The 18,876-nt window shown below is 44.6% G+C and overlaps 1 protein-coding gene across 1 annotated transcript in view; it reads left to right on the top strand.

Annotated features, from left to right (window-relative positions):
- Positions 1-3,368, top strand: part of LOC106589308 (sclerostin domain-containing protein 1) — a 53,859-nt gene extending 50,491 nt beyond the window's left edge. Inside the window, exon 3 of the mRNA XM_014179104.2 lies at positions 1,132-3,368. Coding sequence (XP_014034579.1) covers positions 1,132-1,553 — 422 coding nt within the window. The 3' untranslated portion in view covers positions 1,554-3,368. The remainder of the gene's footprint in view (positions 1-1,131) is intronic.
- Positions 3,369-18,876: the final 15,508 nt, after the last annotated feature.

Genomic DNA, 18,876 nt, shown 5'->3' with positions numbered 1-18,876 from the left:
CAGCACACTGGGAGAGACCTGAGAACAGGGGAGAGCCCTTATGCTGTGGCCGCCCGACCAGCCGAGCCACAAAATAACACCAGATCGGGTTCTCTGAGGGGAGAAAAAAGTCATCCTTCCATGAATCCTTTTTTTATTGCCTTTTTGCAATAGAAAAGCCACAGAAGAAAACAGATGCATCTCAGAGTGTATAATTTCTTAAACTGACATGTCCTCTGCCATTCTACACGCCACATGTAAAAAGAAAAGAAAAAAAAAGGACAATAACTCATGCATAGGGCTGTTGAAAAGACCATGGCCAACATATTGAATGACCAATTATGCACTGAATATGCTTTCTCAAATTGTTTGGTTCATTTGTCTCATTTCCAATTGTCAAATGTTGTATTTAAGAATGACAACAAGCATTTAGAGAAAGTTTCCAATCTTCACATCCTTTTTCCGGAGGGCCTGTTTTGTGTATGCCAGCTTTTGTTTCCGATTTAAATCTCCATTATGTTTGACTGAGCTCTTTAATAGCATTCTGGTCTGGATTTACTATCAGCTGATTGCTGCCAGCTGGAATTCCACATCCAACCTCATTGTCAGGCAACAGTCATTATCAGATCATGCATCAACGTTAGTGTTCAGTTACTTATTTCCCCCCTTTATACTGAGCCCTTAACCAAACATGGGGACAACATTGATTTTGAATTGGATTTGTATATCAACATTGCATTTATTTAATTACCGTTCAAATTTGATGTAAAAAGTGCACTTTGCGTTAAGAAATTCTAAATGTTATGTTTTTCTGAATGGTGAAACGGAAGGAAGAGTTTATGAACATTTCCGATGAATTAAATTGACTCATATTCCATTTCCCAGCCCAACTCCACGCATGCAATCAAACCAAGTTCTTAGAATAAACAAATAACATTATACGCACAGTCGGAATCATACTTTTGACACTGACACACACGTACTTTTGTCATTGACATATTCAGCACGTCTCACAGAGACACAGCTGTCAAGCTCTTTGCCCTTGAACAGTTAAATGGAAGATTGTTTCCCCGAGTCGGTCCGACTTCAAAGTGTTTGGTTTGGAGGGATGCCACAGATTGTGTAACCTTGATATCCTCCTCTTCACCCCAGGTGCCTCGGAGCTGAGCTGCAGGGAGCTGCGCTCCACCCGTTACATCACTGACGGCTCCTGCCGCAGTGCCAAGCCCGTCAAGGAGCTGGTGTGCTCGGGTCAGTGCATGCCCGCCCACCTCCTACCCAACTCCATCGTGCGCGGCAAATGGTGGCGGAGCAGCGCTTCCAACTACCGCTGCATCCCAGCCCACTCCCGAACCCAGCGGGTGCAGCTGCAGTGCCCCAACGGCAACAGCCGGACTTACAAAATCCGCGTGGTCACCTCCTGCAAGTGCAAGCGCTATAGCCGCCACCACAACCAGTCAGAGGCCAAGGAGGCCTCCTCTTCGCCCGAGCCCCGACGCAACAAGAAACGCACCCGGCTGCCCGGGAGTCAGAGCAAGAGCAACACCCCGACGCTGGTCAGCAACTCCTACTGAGGATTCCTTTCCTTCTTCCGTACAAATGCAGAGACCAAAGTAACACGCTCACTCATACACACGCACATGTTACACACAACCCAACACGGCTCCTTCATTGGAAGAGGGAGAGGAAGAGACATTTCAACAAAAAGGGATTTGTTAAGCTGTTTGTTGGACTGGCTTGACATGCGTTTTTCTCACCAGACAGGCACTGTAGATTTTGCAGCCTATTTTCAAACATATTTCAGAACTTTTGATTTGCATGACCAAATGAGTCGACAGACTATGCCAGGGAAGGCCATGTGACTGGTCAGGAACGGTGGAACACTGCTAGGATTGGAGTGTAGATTATCATTACTTGCTCCTGTTCATAGATAACGGCCTCTGACTCAGGCACAAGCAGAATCTACCTTAGCCACAGCAAGAGGTTCACCTAAACTCAAAACCCACCTGTGAAAACATCCAGCGGGCAGGATACACTGCTTGATAGGCCTATAGGGTTGAAAGGTGTCTCTATGCTGTAACTGGTTCTAATCCATCTTTTCCATGGCTGTGTGTACTGTACCGTAGCAGCACGTGGTAGCCCTGGGGCTTCAGGCTCTGGAAGTGGGCTGCTGACAGGCCTGAGAGGCCCTGGTCTCGACCCCAGACCGCGCAGTCACATGACAGCCCGGGCAGCACCTCACTCACCAGGAGCCTCCCAGGGCCCTCCTCGCTCCGTAGCAGCCTTACAGGAGCTGTCAGTTAGGGCCTCGGGCCCAGTGGCCCTAGAGCCCCTGTGAGAGAGGGAGAGCGAGAGAGGGTAAATGGTTGTGTCAGCAGTCCAAGACCAGGGTCCCTTCGGTCAAACAGGCAACTGGGCATTCCTGTGACTCATCTTAATGACTAAATGAGCCCATTCCTGTGTTTAGAATTTCCGCTAGACATGGCTGGTTCCTGTTTGCAGGAATCACACACACACAAAAGGTCCACGTGTGGAGGCGGCTCCAGTAATTGTGCCTGTTGTTACCTTTTGGCACAACATTCTCCACTAAACACACAGACTGGAACTATTTTGTTAGCAGCAAATAACATTGGCGACCAACTAGTCATATCCCTATTCTATTCATTGTGAACCAAGTTCTTAGGGTGAGGGAGAAAAAAATATTGTCTTCTCTGACTCTCAGCCCCATTCTCTGAATAGCACTGACAGCAAAGATAGGAATGAGATAAAAACGGAATCAAAATCTAAATTGTTTGATATTGGCTGTTGATATCCTGCAGGATGCAGACGGACAGAAATAGACAGAAAGACAGACAGACAGACAGACAGACAGACAGACAGACAGGAAAAGGTTGTGGATGCCCAGTCTGCCCATGCTGACAACCCATTCCCCTTTTTCAACCCTTACAGTACTACGGCCTGGCCTGTATTTCATAAAGAATACTCATAACGTTTCCACTTATTGTCCACATTCCATTGTTCCATTCTCTCATATTGCTTCCTGTTTTTCAGTTTTCTAAACTGTACTGACAATGTTTCCTTCTTGTTCAATTGTGTGTTTGAAATAGCAACTGGAAAGGATTTTGTCATATAAGTAGAGTTGTCATGTATAGCTTGATTGTACATATTGTTCCTGTCTGGTCTTTGGCTAAAAGCAGTTGGAGGGGAAAAAACCTTGCAGACTCAAAGAAATGAACTGCATATTTATTTTTTATTTCCACATGTAAATTATTTATGCAACTTTTTGTAGTAAATGATAGCCATTATTGTCATATAGAATAATAGTGACTGTCAGATAATAATGAAATGCTGTACAGTACACGAATCAAGTAAAGATATATTTGAAAGAACTGTGTGTTTGTTATCATTCTTCTCTTGAATGGGCTGCTTTGTCAAGGTCTTTCTCTCCTTTATCTGTACCTGCACGCTAAGCGTACCTCCTCAATGTGTCTCATGAAAACACATATCGGCAATTAGGAAGTTGAGGTTTTGTAGCTCTTTGGAATGTCTGGCCCGGTTCACAAAAGGAGAGGAAGAAGAATTTGCACAAAGGAATTCACACATGAGATGTTAGAGGCTCAGTCACAACAGCAACATTGCTTTGTTCATAGAGGTGGATACGAGCCATAGAACCCGTCATTCAGCCTGTTTTCTCGCCTCCCTCAAGGTCCTAATTTATTCACTGAAAACTTGGACTCCCAGACAACTACAAACACTTACTGGATCCAGGCACTCCAATGCACCAAATTAGGTGTTTATGATGAGTTTTATGGACCAACGTAATTCTGAATGATTATAACTGGCACCTAGTATACTACAGCACTTTAGAAGACCAAATAATGTTAAACTGTAGTAAATACAAAACAGAGAACCGAGTGGAAACTATTTGTAAGTGAGTGCTTGTCATTACCCTTGCCAATGACTTAACAATTGATATTCAGTCATATTCAAGCCCTATCCAAGAGAGCAGACATGCCATGCTTTTTAGCTCAAACTGCTGGCATCCGACTAAGTTTCCCAGTGATTCAAGAACAGGTACTTAAGTGCAGTACATGAGTAGTACCCTTAATAGATTGATGCTGACAAAAGCATCTGCCCATGTTACTGCGTTTATACAGGCCATTACTCCACAATTACCTAGCGTCGACCTCGGTAGGCCTAGGGAACATGAGGGTGTATGGCAGGTCAGACACAATCGGTTTCCCTCGGGCACGTCATATGTCTACTCGAAAGCAACTTAACTACGCCCAATACGAGGGCCGTCGTTGAGGTTCTTAGCACCAGGTGCAGAAAGTCTATGGGGGCCTCGGCTATTAAAAGAGAGAGTGCAAAAGCCTCAGATTTGGTCCCCACAAATCAACTTTAGTGGATTCACAGACGGTTCCTGATCGTTTCATGGCATGTACTGGTATAGTGAATATTTATAGAACTGACAGGTTTTTTATAACCACTGATTCCCACCTCCCAAACTTAGCGAAATAACTGATATTTACATAGAAACATAGTAATGTTGTATAAGTCAAATGAACTTTTAATGATTCCTCTGACAAGATGTTGCTTTAAGCCCTTCGTTCAGCTGCCAATTTCCCAGGCTAATCACTTTTGTTAGGCTATGTTGCCTAACAAAAGTGATTTCTGGACTTGTGCTCTAAACACACTACTACGCTCATCAGCTAAAATATAAAATACACCCACAACAATTTCAAAGATTTTACTGAGTTACAGTTCATATAAGGAAATCAGTCAATTAAAATAATCTATGGATTTCACATGACTGGGAATACAGCTATGCATATTTTGGTCACAGATGCCTTAAAAAAAAGGTAGGGGCGTGGATCAGAAAACCAGTCAGTATCTGGTGTGACCACCATTTGCCTCATGCAGTGCGACACCTCTCCTTCACATAGAGTTGATCAAGCTGTTGGTTGTGGCCTGTGGAATGTTGTCCCACTCCTCTTCAATGGCTGTGCGAAGTTGCTGGATATTGACGGGACCTGGAACACGCTGTCGTACATGTCAATCCAGAGCATCCCAAACATGCTCAATGGATGGCATGTCTGGTGAGTATGCAGGCCATGGAAGAACTGGGACATTTTCAGCTTCCAAGAATTGTTTGCAGATCCTTGCCACATGGGGCCGTGCATTATCATGCTGAAACATGAGGAGATGGCGGCGGATAAATGGCACAACATCTCATTGATCTCGTCACGGTATCTCTGTGCATTCAAATTGCCATAGATGAAATGCAATTGTCTTCTTTGTCTGTAGCTTATGGTTGCCCATACCATAACCCCACTGTCACCATCGGCACTCATTTGCCCAATGAAGTCGATTATGATGCCAAACTGGAGTCAGATCTAGACGCAGGTGAGGACAACTAGCACACAGATGAGTTTCCCTGAGACTGTTTCTGACACAGTTTCATCAGCTGTCCGGATGGCTGGTCTCAGACAATCCCACAGCTGAAGAAGCCGGATTTGGAGGTCCTGGGCTGGCGTGGTTACACGTTGTCTGCAGTTGTGAGACATCTGTGGCATTGTGTTGTGTGACAAAACTGCACATTTTAGAGTGGCCTTTTATTCTCCCTAGCACAAGGTGCACCTGTGTAATGATCATGCTGTTTAATCAGCTTCTTGATATGCCACACCTGTCAATTGGTTGGATTATCTTGGCAAAGGAGAAATGCTCACAAACACCAATGTAAACAAATTTGTGCAAAACTCTTGAGAGAAATAAGCTTTTTGTGCGTATGGAACATTTCTGGGATCTTTTATTTCAGCTCATGAAACACGGGACCAACACTTTACATGTTGTGTTTATATTTTTGTTAAGTGTATAATGGAATGGTAAAATATCCCATTTCAACAGTGTGCACAGCATTATTGTTTAGCTTGTGCCAGAATGTTTTTTAAAGATTGGTAACCACTTGAATGGCTTAGCAACTGCCAACACAGACTTAACTGATGTCTTGCCAGAGAGCAAATTAAGTACATTGTATATCACCATATAAAGATGTTTGACTAAGACGCATGTCTGCCAGTATTTTCTGTATTACAAAAGTAAACGACTCTCTTCTGCTGAACTAGTAATACATGAACAGAAATTAAGTTGAGGAGACAGTCCTAGCATGTGAACAATGTTGGCTTATTCAAATCAAGCTAAGGGCAAGCAATCCTCAAAAACAATCTTTGGCATATTACGTTTCCCCTGGTCGGCTTCCTGCGCAATAGCCTAACAACCTCGCGGGCTTCCAAGTCATTTCCCAAGGAGGGATATATTTACTGAGCAGAGAACATTGCTAATGCAAAACATGATATTCTGACCGTTTTCAAGGATTATATAAACGTATAATACTATTATGCCCCAGTAGTTTCACCTCTGTGTCCCAAGTCAAAGTGCTCCAAGAGCAGATATTATTCCCCAAGTCAAAGTGCTCCAGGAGCAGATATTATTCCCCAAGTCAAAGTGCTCCAGGAGCAAATATTATTCCCCAAGTCAAAGTGCTCCAAGAGCAGATATTATTCCCCAAGTCAAAATGCTCCAAGAGCAGATATTATTCCTCAAGTCAAAATGCTCCAGGAGCAGATATTATTCCCCAAGTCAAAGTGCTCCAGGAGCAAATATTATTCCCCAAGTCAAAGTGCTCCAAGAGCAGATATTATTCCCCAAGTCAAAGTGCTCCAGGAGAAGATATTATTCCCCAAGTCAAAGTGCTCCAAGAGCAGATATTATTCCCCAAGTCAAAGTGCTCCAGGAGCAGATATTATTCCCCAAGTCAAAGTGCTCCAAGAGCAGATATTATTCCCCAAGTCAAAGTGCTCCAGGAGCAGATATTATTCCCCAAGTCAAAATGCTCCAAGAGCAGATATTATTCCTCAAGTCAAAATGCTCCAGGAGCAGATATTATTCCCCAAGTCAAAGTGCTCCAGGAGCAAATATTATTCCCCAAGTCAAAGTGCTCCAAGAGCAGATATTATTCCCCAAGTCAAAGTGCTCCAGGAGAAGATATTATTCCCCAAGTCAAAGTGCTCCAAGAGCAGATATTATTCCCCAAGTCAAAGTGCTCCAGGAGCAGATATTATTCCCCAAGTCAAAGTGCTCCAAGAGCAGATATTATTCCCCAAGTCAAAGTGCTCCAGGAGCAGATATTATTCCCCAAGTCAAAGTGCTCCAAGAGCAGATATTATTCCCCAAGTCAAAGTGCTCCAGGAGCAGATATTATTCCCCAAGTCAAAGTGCTCCAGGAGCAGATATTATTCCCCAAGTCAGACACATATGGACTATGACATATGTATTTGGAGAGGGATGTTTGTGTTCAACTGACCACACCCTTATCAGGTCATGAGTGCTAATAGCTTAAAAGAAATCGAAACCAGAGGAGCAGCTTGGCAGACCTGGAACATTGAAAGCAACCAGTCTGACACATTTTTTGTATCCTCTTTAGCCAGTTGCTGGAGAAGGAGGATAGAGTTTCAGAAGAGGGCTGAGAGACTAATGTTCAGCGGGGAAGGGGAAGCCAGGGTCAGGGGAGAGGAGAGCAGAGGCGAGCCGGGAGACGTCCTCCCACATTAGCATCAACATGCTAACATACAGTTGAAGTCGGTAGTTTACATACACTTAGGTTGGAGTCATTAAAACTCGTTTTTCAACCACTCCACAAATTTCTTGTTAACAAACTATAGTTTTGGCAAGTCGGTTAGGACATCTACTTTGTGCATTACACAAGTAATTTTTCCAACAATTGTTTACAGACAGATTATTTATCTTATCAAATCAAATCAAATGTATTTATATAGCCCTTCTTACATCAGCTGATATCTCAAAGTGCTGTACAGAAACCCAGCCTAAAACCCCAAACAGCAAGCAATGCAGGTGTAGAAGCACGGTGGCTAGGAAAAACTCCCTAGAAAGGCCAAAACCTAGGAAGAAACCAAGAGAGGAACCAGGCTATGAGGGGTGGCCAGTCCTCTTCTGGCTGTGCCGGGTGGAGATTATAACAGAACATGGCCAAGATGTTCAAATGTTCATAAATGACCAGCATGGTCAAATAATAATAATCACAGTAGTTGTCGAGGGTGGAACAAGTCAGCACCTCAAGAGTAAATGTCACTTGGCATTTCATAGCCGATCATTGGGAGTATCTCTACCGCTCCTGCTGTCTCTAGAGAGTTGAAAACAGCAGGTCTGGGACAGGTAGCACGTCCGGTGAACAGGTCAGGGTTCCATAGCCGCAGGCAGAACAGTTGAAACTGGAGCAGCAGCACGGCCAGGTGGACTGGGGACAGCAAGGAGTCATCATGTCAGGTAGTCCTGAGGCATGGTCCTAGAGCTCAGGTCCTCCGAGAGAGAGAAAGAAAGAAAGAAAGAGAGAAAGAGAGAATTAGAGAGAGCATACTTAAATTCACACAGGACACCGGATAAGACAGGAGAAATACTCCAGATATAACAGACTGACCCTAGCCCCCCGACATATAAACTACTGCAGCATAAATACTGGAGGCTGAGACAGGAGGGGTCAGGAGACATTGTGGCTCCATCCGACGATAACCCCGGACAGGGCCAAACAGGAAGGATATAACCCCACCCACTTTGCCAAAGCACAGCCCCCACACCACTAGAGGGATATCTTCAACCACCAACTTACCATCCTGAGACAAGGCCGAGTATAGCCCACAAAGATCTCCGCCACGCCACAACCCAAGGGGGGGCGCCAATCCAGACAGGAAGACCACGTCAGTGACTCAACCCACTCAAGTGACGCACCCCTCCTAGGGACGGCATGGAAGAACACCAATAAGCCAGTGACTCAGCCCCTGTAACAGGGTTAGAGGAGGAGAATCCCAGTGGAGAGAGGGGAACCGGCCAGGCAGAGACAGCAAGGGCGGTTCGTTGCTCCAGAGCCTTTCCGTTCACCTTCACACTCCTGGGCCAGACTACACTCAATCATAGATGAGATGAGATGAGATAGAGAAGAGTCTTCAGTAAAGACTTAAAGGTTGAGACCGAGTCTGCATCTCTCACATGGGTAGGCAGACCACTCCATAAAAATGGAGCTCTATAGGAGAAAGTCCTGCCTCCAGCTGTTTGCTTAGAAATTCTAGGGACAATTAGGAGGCCTGCGTCTTGTGACCGTAGCGTACGTGTAGATGGCATCATGAGGAAGGACAATTATGTGGATATATTGAAGCAACATCTCAAGACATCAGTCAGGAAGTTAAAGCTTGGTCGCAAATGGGTCTTTCAAATGGACAATGACCCCAAGCATACTTCCAAAGTTGTGGCAAACTGCCTTAAGGACAACAAAGTCAAGGTATTGGAGTGGCCATCAAAAAGCCCTGACCTCAATCCTATATAAAATTTGTGGGCAGAACTGAAAATGCGTGTGCGAGCAAGGAGGCCTACAAACCTGACTCAGTTACACCAGCTCTGTCAGGAGGAATGGGCCAAAATTCACCCAACCTATTGTGGGAAGCTTGTGGAAGGCTACCCGAAACGTTTGACCCAAGTTAAACAGTTTAAAGGCAATGCTACCAAATGCTAATTGAGTGTATGTAAACTTCTGACCCACTGGGAATGTGATGAAAGAATTAAAATCTGAAATAAATCATTCTCTCTACTATTATTCTGACATTTCACATTCTTAAAATAAAGTGGTGATCCTAACTGACCTAAGACAGGGAATTTTTACTAGGATTAAATGTCAGGAATTATAAAAAACTGAGTTTAAATGTATTTGGCTAAGGTGTATGTAAACTTCCGACTTCAATTGTATGTAAGCGTTTCTACCCGGGCATGGGACTGGTAGGAGCCAGGATGAGGGTAGGGCTACACATGCCTTCCCTCCACCAGTGCTGAGGAGAGAATGGGGAAGATTGACACACATCTTCTGAGATGGACGGTAGCACAATATGGGTCACAGGCCCGCAATTAGCCATGTAAGCCTCGGCCAGCAGGCAAGCATAAGGAGTGATGCCGGGGCCGACCATATGTGAGGAGAGGATAACAGGAGGTAGAGAAGGGAAGGAAACATAGCGACCAATAAACATTTCCAAACAACCACAGCAAACAAAGGCTCTTGGGAGAGCGTTTCTCCGCTTGACTGTGGCTAATCGGACTTGGAATCGAAGCCGAGAAAGCCAAATGAAAATACGATTTTGTTTGGGTAGGCGTTCTGAGCTGGGTGTTGGGTGCTGGCCACTGACTCGCTTTGTTTTTGTTAAAGATTACAATGTGTCCAAGTCAAAAAGGCACCCCTCACACTCAATCTCTGTTCTACCAACAAACACATGCCAGAGAAGTGGAGCGCATGTGTTGAGTCTCATATCTAAAGATGTGGGGGGGGGGTAAGGGCCACTGAAACATGTGTGAGGTATGATGTCACAACCTTTGAGATATCGCAATGTGTGATGTCATCCTAGGATTTCAAGGAGGTACGTGTGTGTTTCAAGGTTCAAGTTTTTATGTCACATGCATAAGTACAGTTCTTGCATGCTCTAACCCCAACAATGCACCAATCAATAACAATGAAATACTAAAAATAACAAGGTAGAACTAAAACACATGAAATATAAAAATATGAAAAACACGATAATGTAAGTGAGCATACAATATATAGGGTCAGTTCCAGTACACTATTCACAATGTGCAGGGATACTGGATCGATCGAGGTAGATATGTATAGGGGTAATGTGACTAGGCATCAGGATATATGATAAACACAGTAGTAGCAGAGTATATAATGATTGTGTATGAGTGGGTGTGTGTAGAGTCAGTATAAATGTAAAAATCACATTTTATTGGTCACATACACATGTTTATCAGATGTTATTGCGGGTGTAGCGAAATGCTTGTGTTTCTAGCACCAACAATGCAGTAATATCTAACAATTTCACAACAATACACACAAATCTAAAGTAAAGGAATGGAATTAAGAATATATAAACATTTGGACAAGCAATGTCAGAGCATAGCCTAAGATACAATAGTATAGAATAGAATACAGTATATACATATGAGATGAGTAATGCAAAATATATAAACATTAGTAAAGTGACTAGTGTTCCATTATTAAAGTGGCCAGGGATTTCAAGTCTGTGTATATAGGGCAAGTAGCCTCGAATGTGCTAGTGATGGATATTTAACAGTCTGATGGCCTTGAGATAGAAGCTGTTTTCAGTCTCTAGGTCCCAGATTTAATGTACCTGTACTGACCTCGCCTTCTGGTGAACAGGCAGTGGCTCGGGTGGTTGTTGTCCTTGATTATCTTTTTGTCCTTCCTGTGACATCGGGTGCTGTAGGTGTCCTGGAGGGCAGATCGTTTGCCCCTGGTGATGCGTTGGGCAGACCGCACCACCCTCTGGAGAGCCCTGAGGTTGCGGGTGGTGCAGTTGCCGTACCAGACATTTTTACAGCCCAACAGAATGCTCTCAATTGTGCATCTGTAAAAGTTTTGAGGGCTTTAGGTGCCAAGCCAAGTATCTGAATATTATGTGTGTGTGAGCAAATGATGGAGTGAGTGTTTGTATGTGTGTTGGATTATCAGTGTGTGTAGTAAATAGTGCCCTGTGAGTGTGCATAGAAACAGAGGAAAGATCTGAATAAAATACAAAGGTCAACTCAGATAATCTGTATATCCATTTTGTTAGCCATATACAGTGAGGGAAAAAGTATTTGATCCCCTGCTGATTTTGTACGTTTGCCTGCTGACAAAGAAATGATCAGTCTATCATTTTATTTGAACAGTGAGAGACAGAATAACAACAACAAAAAATCCAGAAAAACGCATGTTAAAAATGTTATAAATTGATTTGCATTTTAATGAGGGAAATAAGTATTTGACCCCCTCTCAATCAGAAAGAATTCTGGCTCCCAGGTGTCTTTTACACAGGTAACGAGCTGAGTTTGGGAGCACACTCTTAAAGGGAGTGCTCCTAATCTCAGCTTGTTACCTGTATAAAAGACACCTGTCCACAGAAGCTATCAATCAATCAGATTCCAAACTCTCCACCATGGCCAAGACCAAAGAGCTCTCCAAGGATGTCAGGGACAAGATTGTAGACCTACACAAGGCTGGAATGGGCTACAAGACCATCGCCAAGCAGCTTGGTGAGAAGGTGACAACAGTTGGTGCGATTATTCGCAAATGGTAGAAACACAAAAGAACTGTCAATCTCCCTCGGCGTGGGGCTCCATGCAAGATCTCACCTTGTGGAGTTGTAATGATCATGAGAATGGTGAGGAATCAGCCCAGAACTACACGGGAGGATCTTGTCAATGATCTCAAGGCAGCTGGGACCATAGTCACCAAGAAAACAATTGGTAGCACACTACGCCGTGAAGGACTGAAATCCTGCAGCGCCCGCAAGGTCCCCCTGCTCAAGAAAGCACATATACTTGCCCGTCTGAAGTTTGCCAATGAACATTTGAATGATTCAGAGGACAACTGGGTGAAAGTGTTGTGGTCAGATGAGACCAAAATTGAGCTCTTTGGCATCAACTCAACTCACCGTGTTTGGAGGAGGAGGAATGCTGCCTATGACCCCAAGAACACCATCCCCACCGTCAAACATGGAGGTGGAAACATGCTTTGGGGGTGTTTTTCTGCTAAGGGGACAGGACAACTTCACCGCATCAAAGGGACGATGGACGGGGCCATGTACCGTCAAATCTTGGGTGAGAACCTCCTTCCCTCAGCTAGGGCATTGAAAATGGGTCGTGGATGGGTATTCCAGCATGACAATGACCCAAAACACACGGCCAAGGCAACAGAGGAGTGGCTCAAGAAGAACCACATTAAGGTCCTGGAGTGGCCTAGCCAGTCTCCAGACCTTAATCCCATAGAACATTTGTGGAGAGAGCTGAAGGTTCGAGTTGCCAAACGTCAGCCTCTAAACCTTAATGACTTGGAGAATATCTGCAAAGAGGAGTGGGACAAAATCCCTCCTGAGATGTGTGCAAACCTGGTGGCCAACTACAAGAAACGTCTGACCTCTGTGATTGCCAACAAGGGTTTTGCCACCAAGTACTAAGTCATGTTTTGCAGAGGGGTCAAATACTTATTTCCCTCATTAAAATGCAAATCATTTTATACCATTTTTGACATTCGTTTTTCTAGATTTTTTTTGTTGTTATTCTGTCTCTTACTGTTCAAATAAACCTACCATTAAAATTATAGACTGATAATTTCTTTGTCAGTGGGCAAACGTACAAAATCAGCAGGGGATCAAATACTTTTTTCCCTCACTGTAGTTAGCTATTTAGCAGTCTTATGGCATGTGGATAGAAGCTGTTCAGGAGTCGGTTGGTGTCAGACTTATTGCACCGTTACTGCTTGCCGTATGGAAGCAGAGAGAACAGTCTATGGCTTGGGTGATTGGAGTCTTTAGCGATTTTCTGGGCCTTCCTTTCACACCGCTTGATATAGAGGTCCTGGATGGCATGGAGCTCAGCCCCAGTGATGTACTGGGCTGTCCACACCACCCTCTGTAGCGCCATGCGATCGAGGGCAGTGCTATTGCCATACCAAGCAGTGATGCAGCCAGTCAAGATGCTGTCATTGGTACAGTACAGTTGTAGAACATTTTGAGGATTTGAGGGCCCATGCCAAACCTTTTTAACCTCCCGAGGGGGAGGTTAATGTGAGTGAGTATGAATGGTGTGTGTGTGTGTGTGTGTGTGTGTGTGTGTGTGTGTGTGTGTGTGTGTGTGTGTGTGTGTGTGTGTGTGTGTGTGTGTGTGTGCCTGTGTTTGTGTGGCGGGGTAGTTAGGTGGGTTTATTAAGAATATAAACAGTTGGAAGTGGCTGTTTGTATGTGCTCAACACATTTAGCCCCTGTGGCAACCCCGGGGGCCTGCAGGGAGCTACAATGGTAAGAGCAGATCTTGGTCAGCTCCAGAGGCCTTGAGAGGTGAGCCCCTTAGCAGGCCGTCACACAACTTAGCCAAGCCACGGTTCGGCCGGACCGAATGACGGAACCAGGCAAAGGTCCAAACCAAGCTAACTGCTGAAGATGACATGGAAGCGTATCTAGAGGTTTTTCAGCACATCGCAGAGAGCGAGAGAGCGATGGCCCAAGGAGGACTAGGCTGGCAAAGTGGCCCCCTTTCTGACTGGAGAAGCCTAGAGGGCCTGTAGGGACTTGGCAGTGGCGGGCGTCGACAACTACGCTGCTCTGAAAACTGCCTTCTAGGTCCTAAAATGGGCACAACCTACCAACCCGGGCCCAACGGTTCCACTCCTGGGCCTATGATGGCCACGCCCCTGTAAGACCTCAAATAGCCGAGCTGGTTAGATTAACTAGAAGTTGGCTTACCACTGGGGACAAGCCATCAGCAATAGATCAACTGGTAATGGACATATGTATCCGGGGCTTCCCTACCGACGCAAAGTGCCTGGTCGCTTTATTAGAAAATCACCAGGTTAGAGCCCAGTAGGGCTGAAGTCAAGGCAGAACCAACGCGTGGTACAAAGCTATTTGAACCCCGCTTCAAGACAGCCTCCTATTACTCAACCCAGGTCACCCTCGAGGCGGGTACCGGTAGTTAGCGTGGATCAGAGAAGGTGTTACACTTGTGGCCAGCCAAGAGGGACACCTGGCCTGGAGCTGCCCGGGAAACGACAAGTCCATGCCGACGGCCAGTCCCGCAGAGAAGACCACCAGAACCTTGGGAATTTCAGTATTTCAGCATAATGTTCCCTACAGGTTTTCTCATGGTTCTATTAAAAGTAATGTTCTCAAAATGTTCTGAGAACATTAACAATGTTCTTCTGTGGGATTTTCAGTACTTCAACATGTTTTCCACGGGTTCTATTTAAAGTCATGTTCACAGAACATTAAGAAAACTTTCCATAAAAACAAGAAAACATTAATGTTCATTCCATTCTCACTGTCCAAAAAAACTCTCTCTATCCTCTATCTTATGTTTTCAGGTGTGTTGGCTGCGCCCACTAATTGGCTACACCTGATCTCAATGAGTGTTTGTTTGGGGTATGTTTGAATAAACAAACATTAGTATGAGACCTTGTATGAGTAAAAAAACAAACATGGCATGCTAGCTCACTCCTGGTGGCACAGTGGACTGATTCCATGGAGGACAGAAGATCAGAGGTTCAAATCTCACTGATGCTGTGCCACAATAAAAAATGTCACAAAGTACTTAACCAGAAATCCAGCATAAAACCCCAAATAGCAAGCAATGCATAAAACCCCAACGAGCAAGCTATGCATAAAACCCCAAAGAGCAAGCAATGCAGACGGCGGCTACGAAAAACTCAGGCAGGAACCTAGGAAGAAACCTAGAGAGGAACCAGGCTCTGAGGGGCGGCCAGTCCTGTTCCGGCTGTGCCGGTGGTGGTTATAAGAGTACATGGCCATTTAGGCTAGATCGTTCTTCAAGATGTTCAAATGTTCACAGATCAAATCAAATCAAATTTATATAGCCCTTCTTACATCAGCTGATATCTCAAAGTGCTGTACAGAAACCTGGCCAGAAACCTGGTTCCCCAAACCCCATAGATGACCAGCAGTGGTTATAGTGTGTGTGCAACAGGTTAGCACCTCAGGAGTAAATATCAGCTGGCTTTTCATAGCCGAGCATTCAGAGTTAGAGACAGCAGTTGCGGTAGAGAGAGAGAGAGAGATGAATGTTTACATGATTAATGCCTAAGAAAATGAATTTCCATGTGTCCTATCTGTGATTGGTGTCCAAAACATGTAATCCAAACTAAGCTAGCAGTGTTATTAAAAGTGTTATTGAAACATGTTGTCAGAATGTTATTTAATTACCTTCGAATAACCTATAATTTCCATCCTCAAAAAGTTAATAAAACCTCAGAAGAAAACTCTCAGGGAACCATAATAAAATGTTCGCAGAAACCTCCCTGCAGCCTAAAAATCTACTTTCCCAGAACAGGCGAAATATTGACTTCCGTCCTCAGAACGTTTAAATAACTTTCAGTTTTACCGGTCAGGAAACGTATGACTTTGTTCCCAGAACCAATGGGAAATCAAAAACGTACATTCCCACAATGTCCAAGGAAACAAATGTGCACGTTGGGTAAATATAAGGATGGAATATCATCCGTGTGGAAGACAAGAGGACAAGTTTTCGCTCTAGCTTATACCAGGGTTAAGCACGCCATAAGACCAACCCCACCCCTCCCAGGCCAGAGGGAAGGGATGGCTTAGAAATAATTGCCTGCTTTCATAATCTTTGAAATATGTCTGTCTCACTCAATGACATTCAGAGGTTCCTATCAGCAGCTCTGTCATGTCCAGATGGTGCTTGAACGAACCTGACTGTTTTTACTTATTGAGTAATGGACAGAGTTAGTATCATTGCAATTTGGACATCGATGACCACACGTGTGACACACACTACAAGACACACATGTACAAGTACCCACATGCGTGAGCGAGAACACACACACACACACAGTGGTCATCGAACACATTCGAGTCTCATGCAGGTTTTCAACAAGCCAGTTAGAATTAGCATAAGTAGTGAATAATAAAACAGGAGGAATGATTGTTAAAGCTTGCTTCATTTAAAGCACACAGAACAATTACATTTAGTGGGACGTTTTGAAACAGGAGCAAAGTATTTGAGTGTGTGGTAGTCATGGCATGTTAGGGATTATATCTCCCATGAGAAAAATATTTACTGCCCTCAGTAGGCAGACATTTTCTTACAAACAAATTCCCTCATAGTTCTACTTCTCAGAGAACCAGTTGACAGTATGAATCAAGTGATTTCCCTTGAAGTCCTCTCTGAGCTCCACTGTGTTAGCGATGGATTTATGACCTGGCACCATCCATGGCACTCCCTCCCACTTCTCATCACATGAACATGACAGAACTCCGTTGGATTGGAGCGAGCATATGACGACACATGTTGTGTCCAGGACTTTAATAAGTCTCTGTAGCATTACCTCAGCTCTCAACACATACTGTAGGCTTAGCCTGGTTCCCCGGTTCCCTTGTTCCCCCGCGACTCAGAAAGGTGCCAGTCTATTTACTCCAAGGCTGACTTAGTGCCAGTCTATTGGTGGGATCCAAGGTTAGCTATCCCCAAGAGTGATATCTCCATGAACCACAAGACACAACTAAAGACCAGTTCTGACATTGCACAACAATCTTGTGACTCCAGTTCAAAGAGGTCAACTGTGATCTTTTTTACGCATTTATTCCACCATAACAATAATGTCATAAAAATATGTTGTCCACTTTTATGTCCAGTAATATAGACAAGCCGGGGCCTTTGTTGCCGGGGGGGGGCTCAATATATTCACCCCTTCTCTCTTTCTCTCAACATAATATTATTTTATTTCAATCCCACACGAAACATTTTTCTGATTGTGTACCATGTGGAAGCTGTTTTAATGCTGTTAGTTATTCTGATTAGACTCGTTCTTGACCCCCACTTCGAGGAACACGAGGAAATCAGTAAAACTGCAGTGGAAATTGCTTCCTAGCCGTGTGGCCCAGGAGAGACTGGGCTCCAGATATCTTCAGGATCTGCTGGACTTAGGAGAGTTTAAGATCAGGATCAATTCAGCTCTCCAGCTCCTTATCAGATGACAGACAGCCTCTGGAATTGTATAAGTAATTCACTTAAGTCTTGTTCCAAGCCCTGCTGTAATGTCAACGACTGAATGGGTTTGGGCAGTTGAGGAGTTGTATCACGCGGTTTTTCCAAAATCTCATCTGGGTGAAATTCATAAACTCCTCCCTGTTTTGTTGAGTGAAATGCATCATTCTGATTGGGCCCGTCAGGCCTTACGGTGCCATGAAACTAATATTTGCTTTTCAAAGCTAAGTGTTTCCATGTTCATCTGAAAAGCTCAGTGGTGTGTATTCAGCTCGTTTCTTTGGGCCACATTCTGCTCGATAGACGATGGTATGATGGATGTATGGGCACACGTTGCCAAGGTCTCCCCTTTCCTCTTTTCTCACATAGGCATTCATGGCAGGGATGAGAGCAGCGTAAGGCAAGTTGAGGGAAGCTGGGCCTGGGTGCGGTGGATTACTACAGTAGTGTTTTGACAGCTACGGCTAATTGTTCATAAAATGGCTCTGTGAGCGAGAGGGCTCCTTGTCATGACTCACAGTCTATCATTTAACTGAGGAGAGAATTTTTCCATTCTGTCAATGAGCAGCCTAACTTTTCACCATCTTTATTGTGAAATCCTCTGCATCCCTCCATCTCTCCCCACCCCCGTCCTCCCATCCTTCCCTTTTCCCCTAAGCCCACTCCACACTCCATTCTTTCACAGGCACTCAGAGGGCATAAGGGAGGCCTCAGATCATCTGGTGTTGTTGCCGTGGCATGTTGCGATTACTCCCCTAGTACGCATATCTGACCCAGAGGAAGGAACAGGGGGCAAACTGACCATTTTATACCTCCACCGTGGAGAGAGAGAGAGAGTTGATCCTGCAAACAGATGTCTGTGGATTCGTCCCTGGCCAAGAGCATGGCTAATTAACTGCGTTAGCAACACACACAAGGCTACTGTGCATAGTCTTAGTTCTAGTCTAGAAGGTCAATGGGTTTCTCATATAGAAATGCTAGCCTGTCATTGACTTGGGCAGGAAATAACATAAGCTCACGACACAGCTAGCTTGAATTGTCTCAGATGGAGCAATCTAATGAGATATTTATTGATAGCTTTGGTATGTTGTCAAGGAGTGCGGTCACATGTGTCTGCGAGCAGAGGATCACTGGTTCGAGCCTGGTATGGGTACAGGGACAGTGGATGAAAATACAATGTACTGATAGCAGCACACTTCCCAGCAACCACATTTGGTTTCTTAGAAGTTGTGGGAACGCACGTTTTTGGTTTCACATTGGTTCTGGGGA

This window comes from Salmo salar, chromosome ssa28 (assembly GCF_905237065.1).
Source record: "Salmo salar chromosome ssa28, Ssal_v3.1, whole genome shotgun sequence".
Lineage (NCBI taxonomy): Eukaryota > Metazoa > Chordata > Actinopteri > Salmoniformes > Salmonidae > Salmo > Salmo salar.
The sequence above is the reverse complement of the archived record's forward strand: the minus strand, read 5'-3'. Positions and strand labels throughout refer to the sequence as shown.